Below are 9,656 nucleotides of genomic sequence, written 5' to 3'. Positions count from 1 at the left end.
AATATTTAATATTTAAAATTTAATATTTAATTTTTAAAATATAAATTATTAGTCAAATATTAACAAAAAAATAATAAATTATTTTATTAGTTATATATCATTATTCTAAATAGATACTCATCAGTAATGTTATTTGTCTCAATCATTAATTAATAAGATTATTCCACTCAACAAACACACAACAACTAATAATTTAAAAATAAAAGTACGAGTATTTGGAAAGTATGCATCATTAATGTCATAGCCTGATAGGCTCTGCTTTTTATAGACACAAAAACCTAATACTAAAATTTAATAATCTGTCATCATCCACTCATTCATTCCTGAATAATAATTCAACGTGTTTTAACTTTTAACTAAGCATTTTCTTTATATCCGATGTATCTCGTGTGTACTTATTCTACTTTTTAAACAAGAAAAAATATGTACGTATAGTATAATCTATTTATTAAAGTTTGACTAAAGTATTTTAAACTTTTAAAATATACAATTTAGCACTCTAAAATTGTCACATAAGGTGATAGGGTTTCTCTATTTGAGTTTCATCAAGAAGGTTTCTTTTCAGAAAATAAGGAAAAAATATTAATTTTTTTGAAGTAAAAAGTTGTTACATTTAGATGTATAAATTCTTTCTTAAATTTGGAATAGTTGTTGGAATTTCTTGGTGAGTTCTTTAATGACGATTTCTATTTTTGAGGGGATGATTGTGGCTTGTTTAATTTGGTATGTTGTTCTTTCTTAATCTGTTTTGAGTGAATGGTTTTTTCTTCCACAGAAAATTTTATTATATTGCCTTTTAAAAAAAAATCTTGAGGTTTTAGAGAGACTGATTAAAGATATATAGGCCGTGTCTATTTAAAAAATGGAGGTGATGTAAAGTTGTTTGCCTGTTTACAGGTTTAAGCCGTTATAATTATTATAAAAAAAATGTTCAAATCTAATGTCAAAATATCCTCTTATTTTATTTTTGAATATCCTTTTAAAGTTATGAAAAATATCATTTTTTTAAAATTTATATATAACTTCTCAAAAAAAATTTAGTTTTATTTTTTTGTGATTTCGCTTTTATTAAATTACATTATTCACAAAAAAAAAACAGACTCTAAACGAAAAATAATTTAACTAGAATAATACAGTAATATCCAAATATACTCTTGGACTACTTCAATGAAATAAAGGTGTTCCTACCCAAAAAGAAAAACAAAATAGAAATAAGGGTGCTTAAACGTTAGTCAAACTTCTATATTCATAATGCATAGTTGGAATTTCAGTTTGATGTACTCATAATCAATTGTAAATGATGGAAGAAAATCAATTACATATTATCTAAAATTATATCATTAATTTTTAATTTAAAAAATTTCATAATTAATTAATGTAGGTCCAAAAGTACATACCTGGAGTCTCATTAAGAGATCAGAACTTTGTTTAATGGAGAATCGATTATTGGTGAATTTTTGGCGCAATCTTTCAACCTCAGCACGTTCTTCTTCAGTTCCTGCATTTGGATCAAACTCCCAATGTTCACGTCCGATGAAATTGTTTCCAGAAATCAAATATTCTCCATCTTCAGCTATCTTCAGCTTCCACATGTTTAAATCTAACGATATATGTCACTGATGAATTTAAACACACTCAAACATGAGCTCATCAAAACTACGAAGAAAAATGTTATATTATTATTATTCAAGTTTTCATGTAATATCTAGAAATGAAATTAAAGAATGAAGCTAAACATATATGTACCAGGAGAAAAAACATATGAATACGTGTGATTATATAATTCTAACATATAACATCCGTACAGTTAGTAGTTGGGTGTTTAATTAAGAGGTATAAATTCCTGTATATGTAGGTAAGTATTACAAATCTTAGATCTCTTAAAATTAAAATTTTTAGAGAATTTTTAATTATTATTAATCACTGCTAATTATTTATTTTTGGAATATGTAGGTTTGGTTTGAAATTTTTTATTTTTATTATTTTATATTTTAAGAAATATGTGTATGAAGAAAAGTGTAAAAACATTATTTAGATTATTTATTTTATTATTTTCACTTATTTTAAATAAATTTAAAAAATACTAAAAATAAAAATAAAACATATTTTCAATAACCAAAATTAAAAAGTTAATCTTATTATGTATGCAATTTGTCATGAGTTATTTTTTTAATTTAAACTAATAAACTCAGTCAAATGAATAATTACCATCCTAATCCAATTATACATAGATTTTAGTACAAATAAAATACAGAGATCAGAGAAGGTGGAACTTTGACAACAAAATTAATAACTAGGTTGATGTATAAATGTTAAATGAATATGAGAGATTTACATAGAAGAATGAACGAAATGGAGATGCACAAAACAACAGTAAGAATTGAAACTCTAGGGATGGAAAAGAACCTCAAATAATAGAAAGAGATGAAAAGGTTTGACAGATCAGAAGAAACACCTGCACAGAGTTGGAACAATTGGGAGTCAGTATTGTTGATAATTAAATCAACTTGCAAAATCATTCACGGTCATTATATACAAAAATTCAGTCAAAATTTGGTCAAAATTGAAGGAAGTAAAATTTACAATGACTATGGGAAGTAATTAGAAAAGTTGCAAAGGATAAGGTCAGATGTTCAAATATTTATAGCTGGATAATTTTAGACATCAATATGTAACACTTGTGACAAGTTGAGTTTCTTCTACAACTTTCAATAAGTTACCGTCTTATATCCAAGTTTAACCATTAAGCTTAGTTACAAGTTGTTTTGTTTAAACCGCCAAATATAACTATAAATAGGTGATGCATTTCTTGTATTTTATCTCTTCATATAAAAAAAATGTTTAGTATTTGTTTTTGTAAAATTCTTTCTTTGTTAATATGAGTATTGGTGAAGTTGAGAGATGAAAAATATGATAGCGTCATTTATATGAGTGAGTAATCCTATGGTCAATTTAAGTGTGGATATTATACTTATATTTGGTATCAGAGCTGGTTAATACAGTGCCTGGTGTTTGAGACCTTGTGAGGTGTGAGAGAGTTCTCGCATAGTTGTTTATTCATAGAGTCGGTATGACAAACACTTTCAATATTGTGTGGTCCGGTCCCAAGTTAGATGGGAAACTTGATTATAGTTATTGGGAGACTTTGATGTCTACCCATTTGAAGGTCCAGAACCTGTGAAATTTTATTGAACCGGGTTTACAAGAAGGAGCAGATGCTGCCCAACAAAGGAGAGATCAATTGGCGCTATCTCAAATTCATCAAGGAGTAGATTATACGATGTTTGGCAAAATAGCAAATGCCAAAAGTACAAAGGAAGCATGGAACACGTTGAAACTGTCATACAATGGCGTAGATAAAGCTCAGAAAGCAAAGCTACAGTCTTTAAGAAGAGAATATGAAAGGTACGAGATGTCGAGCTCAGAAACTGTTGAGCAATATTTTACTCGTGTTACAGATCTTGTCAATAAGATGAGAGTCTATGGAGAAGATATGCCCGATAGCAAAGTAGTGGAGAAAATTCTTCGCACCATGCCAATGAAGTATGACCATGTGGTGACTACGATACTAGAGTCACATAATATGGATACCATAATGATTGTAGAGTTGCAAGAAACCATGGAAAGCCACATCAGTAGAATATTGGAGAAATCAGAAAAATCAACTGAAGAAGCCCTAAAAAGCCGAGTGAATTTCAACAATGTTGCAGAATCAAACCGTACACAAGAAAGACAAGGTCGTGGTTTCAATTTTCAAAGTAGAGGCAGAGGAAGTTTCAGAGGTAGAGGTCGTGACAATTACAACCAAGGAAGTTACAACAATTTTATACTACCTAATCAAGGAAGAGGTGGAACGAACCTGTCAATCGAGAAAGAGGTCAAGGTAATTTTTATCAGGAAAGAACTAATTTCAACTGTTTTCATTGTGGAAAGTATGGACATAAAGAAGCAGATTGCATATTCAAAGTGATGAATAATAATCAAGCACACATTGCAGAAAATCAGCATCAAAATACTGATGACAATCCGAGCACTCAGACTTTATTTTTTACAAATAATTCATATGCTAAAGATAAAAATATATGGTACTTGGATAATACTTGCAGTAGTCATATGTCTGGTAGAAAGGAGTTATTTTCTTTATTAGATGATTCAGTTAAACTATTATTGAAGTTTGGTAATAGTACAAAGATCTCTATTGAAGAAAAAGGGAACATACCAATTAGATTGAAAGATGGTTCTTTGAGTTATATTTCTGATGTTTTCTATACTCATGAACTTGATTACAATTTACTGAGTATAGAGAAATTATCTGAGAATGGATATAAGATGATAACTTATCGTGGATATTGCACTGTATTTGACAATAATGGAAGGTTCATTGATAAAGCAAAGATAACTTCAAACAGAATGTTTCCATTAAAAATTCAACATGTTAATCCCTCTTGCATGAGTTCTGTGATACTTGATGATAACTGGTTATGGCATATGTGGTTTGGGCACTTTTATTTTTCTGGCCTAAACTACCTGTCAAGAAAAGGACTTGTTTCTGGTCTACCATGGATTCATATTCCCAATTGTGTTTGTGAGATTTGTCAACTGGGAAAGAAGCACAGAGATCCATTCCCTACAGAAAAGTCATGGAGAGCTAGAAGATTACTTGAAATTGTGCATTTAGATCTCTGTTCTATAGAAGTTTCAAGTAATGGTGGTAGTAGGTACTTTATCACTTTTATTGATGATTTTAGTAGATATATATGGGTATACTTTCTGAAGCAAAAATCAGAAGCATGTGATGTCTTTAAGACATTCAAGGCGTTTGTCGAAAAACAAAGTGGCTATAAAATTAAAATTCTTACAACAGACAGAGGAACAAAATATCTTGCATGTTCAGAATACTTTAAGCAACACGGAATTTAACACCAACTAAACTAGATACACTCCTCAACAAAATGGAGTTGCTAAAAGAAAGAATAAAACCATCATGGATATGGTCAGATGCATGCTCAAGTCAAAATAAATGCCTAAAGAGTTTTTGGCAGAAGTAGTCGCAACAGCAGTTCATATTTTAAATAGGTGTCCAACAAAGAGTGTTCATGATAAAACTCCAGAGGAAGCTTGGAGTGGAAAGTGGCATTCCATTCATCATTTCAGAGTCTTTGAGTGTATCGCTTATACCCATATACTAGATCAATTAAGGAAGAAGTTAGATGGCAAAGGCGAGAACTGTATCTTTATTGGCTATAGCACAGACTCAAAAGCATACAAGTTGTACAATCCAAAAACAAATAAAGTAATCATCAGCAGAAACGTGATGTTTGACGAGAAAGCCATGTGAGACTGGGACACAAAGATAGAAAGCATCAGATTGTAATTTCAAATACATGTGATGATGAAGAAGAAAGACAACCGGACGCAACCGAACAACCAGAATCATCTAGAAAACCTCAAAGAGAGCGGAGACTACCTGCTAGATTAGCAGATTATGAAGTTGGCAATGACAACGATCCGTCCGATGAAGAAATCATAAACTTTGTTCTATTTTCAAATTGTGAGCCGTTGAACTTTGAAGAAGCCTCTAAAGACAACAATTGGAAGAAAGCAATAGATGAGGAGATTCATGCTATTGAGAAGAATAACACGTGGGACCTGATAGATTTACCAGCAGATAAGAAGCCGATTGGAGTAAAGTGGGTTTACAAAACTAAGTACAAATCCAACGATGAAGTTGATCGTTTCAAAGTAAGATTAGTTGCTAAGAGATACAAACAAAAGTCAAGTATCAATTATTTTGAAGTATTTGCTCATGTTGCTAGATTAGACACTATTCGTATGATTATTTCACTCTCGGTCTAAAATAAGTGGAAGATACATCAAATGGATGTTAAGTCTGTATTTCTAAATGGCACTTTAAAAGAAGAAGTGTATGTTGTATAGGTTAAAGCAAGCACCAAGAGCATGTACAAGAAGATTGATTCTTATTTCATTGAGAATGGTTTCAGAAAATGTCCGTTTGAGCATACTCTTTATATCAAGTTCGTCAAAAATGGAGATATCTTGATCGTGTGTCTTTATGTTGATCATTTTATCTTTACTGGAAACAATTTGAAGATAATTGCAGAATTCAGGGAGGCTATGATAAAGCACTTTGAAATGACAGATATGGGCTTGATGTCTTACTTTCTTAGCATTGAAGTAGTTCAAAAAGATGGTAAAATTTTCATTTCTCAGAAGAAATATGCAAATGATATTTTGAAGAAATTTCAGATGGAGCACTCAAAACCAGTTTCTACTCCAATCGAAGAGAAGTTCAAATTGTTGAGAGAAGATAACGGAAGAGCAATAAATCTCACATACTATAAAAGCTTGATTGGAAGTCTAAGGTACTTGACTGCGACTAGACCAGATATTGTGTTTGGAGTTGGTTTGGTTAGCAGATTTATGGAAGAGCCTTGTACCAACCATTTGCAAGCGGCAAAATGGATTCTTCGATATATCAAAGATACTTTAAATGATAGTATTTATTATGAAAATACTAATGAATTAAATCTTGTCAGTTACACTCATAGTGATTGGGCCGGAGATATAGAAATAAGAAAAAGTACTTCAAGATTTGTATTTCATCTTGGTTCTGGTACAATTTCTTAGTCTTCAAAGAAACAACCAGTAGTTGCTCTCTCTACAGCAGAAGCAGAATATATAGCAGCAGGAAGTTGTGCAACACAAGCAATTTGGTTAAGAAGAATTCTTGAGGAATTGAATGAAAAATAAAATACTCAAACAATAATATTTTGTGATAACAAGTTAGTTATTGTATTTTGCAAACATCCAGTATTTTATGGAAGATCAAAGCATATTGATATTCGGGTTCATAAAATTAGAGAGTTGGTAAATGAGAAAGAAGTTGTGATCGAGTATTGTCCAACTGAAGAACAAGTTGCTGATATATTTACAAAGCCATTAAAGACCGAATTATTTTACAAGTTGAAGAAGATACTTGGAATAATTAATTCTACAAGTTTAATTTAAGGAAGGCAATGTTGATAATTAAATCAACTTGCAAAATCATTCACCGCCATTATATACAAAAGCTCAGTCAAAACTTGGTCAAACTTGAAGGAAGTAAAATTTACAATGACTACGGGAAGCAATTAAAAAAAGTTACAAAGGATCAGGTTAAATGTTCAAAGATTTACAGCTGGATAATTTTAGACATCAACATGTAACACTTGTGACAAGTTGAGTTTCTTCTACAACTTTCAATAAGTTATTGCCTTATATCCAAGCTTAACCATTAAGCTTAGTTACAAGTTATTTTGTTTAAACAGTCAAATATAACTATAAATAGGTGGTGTATTTTTTGTATTTTATCTCTCCATATATGAAAAAAATGTTTAGTATTTGTTTTTATAAAATTCTCTCCTTATTAATATGAGTGTTAGTAACTAAAGTTAAAAAATAAAAAATATAATAACGTCATTTATATGAGTGAGTGATCTTAGAGCTAATTTAAGTGTAGGTATTATACTTACAAATATTATACCTTATAGGTTTGAACGGTATATATTTCTTTAAATTATGGTAAACAAATAGATAAACTTTTCAAATTAAGTCTATTAGTCTACTCTTCTTAGTACTTAATTATATTTTCTAAACACTATTATAGAGGAAGAGAGTTAAAAAGGTTTTCAAAAATGAAATAGATAGAGAAATTTTTTATAATTATATCTAAATGTACATTTAAGTATTTTGTTAATTAAATAGATAGAGAAATTTACATTAAAAAAACTATTTAAGTATTTTTGTTAATTAAATTTAATTAAACTAGTTTAATATTAATAAAAATTAATTATTGGTAGTATTACTCTAAATTTTATTGTTTAATTTAGTTCATAAAAATTTAAATGTATAATATTATTCTAAAATTATATGTAATAAATGAAATATAAATAAAAATAATTATTTTGTGTCTTTTCTATTGAAAAAAAATATAAAAATATTAGACAAAAACACATCTTTTTATTGTTTTTATCAAATTTTTATAATTATTTTTTATTTTATTTTATTTTTAAATTTTGTGTTAAAAAAACAAATTAGACTTTTTATTATTTATTTGTTCCAACTTATATTGAGTTTATTACTAAATAAAATATAAAATATTAATTTTTTATTTTTTATCATATTTTTAATGTCTTATCTTATTTTACTCTTAAAATCAAATATAATCCAAGTAATTCCGTAATATATAGTTTGAATAACTGGGAGAAAAAAAACATAGGCACACAAAAATTAAAATATAAAATACAATAATATACAGAATTATTTTCTCTTGAAAAATATTTAAGCATGTGCGTAATATTTAACAAAAAATACAAAAATATATTTTTATATTTAAATATTTATTAATATATATTATTAAATTAAAGTACATATTATCAATATTCATTATTTTTGTTATAAATGTAGTTTCATTTGTGCTAGATATTTTATATCATTCTCAACATTTTCAAAATTTAGTTACAAATAACTTTAAATTAAAATATTATCTTTCTCTTATATAATGCAATATTTTTTTTGAAGTTTTATGTCTGTATTATTCATTCAATTTTCTATTTTCGTTATCTATCTCTAACTATATATATACTAAATATTATCTATTATTTATTCATAGATGTAATATTCAATTTATTATGTAAAAAGTTTGAAAAAAAATATAATAAAGTTAAATTGATATTATAAAAAGTTTTCTTATTTATTAAAAATATATTTATAATATAGAGTTATGAAATAAAACAATTTCATGCAAAGTCGGCGGGCCAGACGGGCAGTGACCATGTGCTTGAACAGAAAAGGAAGTGATGGAGAGATCTTCTAATTGTTTGTTTTGACTTTTGATCAATGCTTCTTTGGTTATGTCATCTTTGTTTCTCACTTTCAATAAGAGTGGAAATTTATGTGGAATCGCTCCACGTTACGTTGGTTCTCCTTTCTAATTTCTTAGCTACCACTCATAAATGCAACTACCACAAAAATAATTAGAAAAAGATGGTGGGGGTATTAGGGGTGGAAAAAGGCCAGGCTGTCTGTCAAGGGTTTGTGTTTGACCTGTCCTGACTTGGTCTGTTATAAAATAGGTACAGGTCTAGATTTTTTTAAAAGTCTTAATACATTAATAGGTCAGGTCCAAATTTATTAATTAGTCTTATAGGCCTATCAGACCTGTCTGGACCTGTTAAAATATAATTAAATATATAAATAATTATTTATTATTAATAAATTATGAGATATTTTAAATTTATTATATTTATTATAATATTTTTGTATATTTTAAATATGTTAAAAGTTTAAAATTTTTTAAATAATATTTTTATTTTTATAAAAAAAATTATCAAGCCTTTTAACAGGCTTCAGGTCAGGCCAGGCTAAATAACAGAACAGGCCTAGTACTTTATAAAGAGCTTATAACAGGTTGCAGGTCAGGTTCAGGCTAATTAATTGTATGACAGGCCAGACCTGTTAAGAGTAAAGCCTGACCTGGCCTAGCCTAGCCTGTTTCCACCCTACCGGGTACTAAGCTAAAAAAGACATCTATTTATGGAAAAAAATTTAAATGTTCTTAAAACGTGAATGTATTGGTTTAATAATTTTAATACTTG

General features: G+C 28.5%; 1 protein-coding gene across 1 annotated transcript in view; it reads right to left on the bottom strand.

Annotated features, from left to right (window-relative positions):
• Positions 1–1,698, bottom strand: part of LOC107490083 (lupeol synthase) — a gene marked incomplete in the record, with an annotated part of 13,057 nt that extends 11,359 nt beyond the window's left edge. The window contains 1 exon segment of the mRNA XM_016110856.3: positions 1,398–1,698. Within this exon segment, the coding sequence (XP_015966342.1) occupies positions 1,398–1,592 (195 nt within the window).
• Between the last annotated feature and the right edge of the window lie 7,958 nt (positions 1,699–9,656).

The sequence above is a fragment of the Arachis duranensis genome, chromosome 5 (genome assembly GCF_000817695.3).
Source record: "Arachis duranensis cultivar V14167 chromosome 5, aradu.V14167.gnm2.J7QH, whole genome shotgun sequence".
NCBI lineage: Eukaryota > Viridiplantae > Streptophyta > Magnoliopsida > Fabales > Fabaceae > Arachis > Arachis duranensis.
This window is presented reverse-complemented; position numbering and strand designations above follow the sequence as displayed.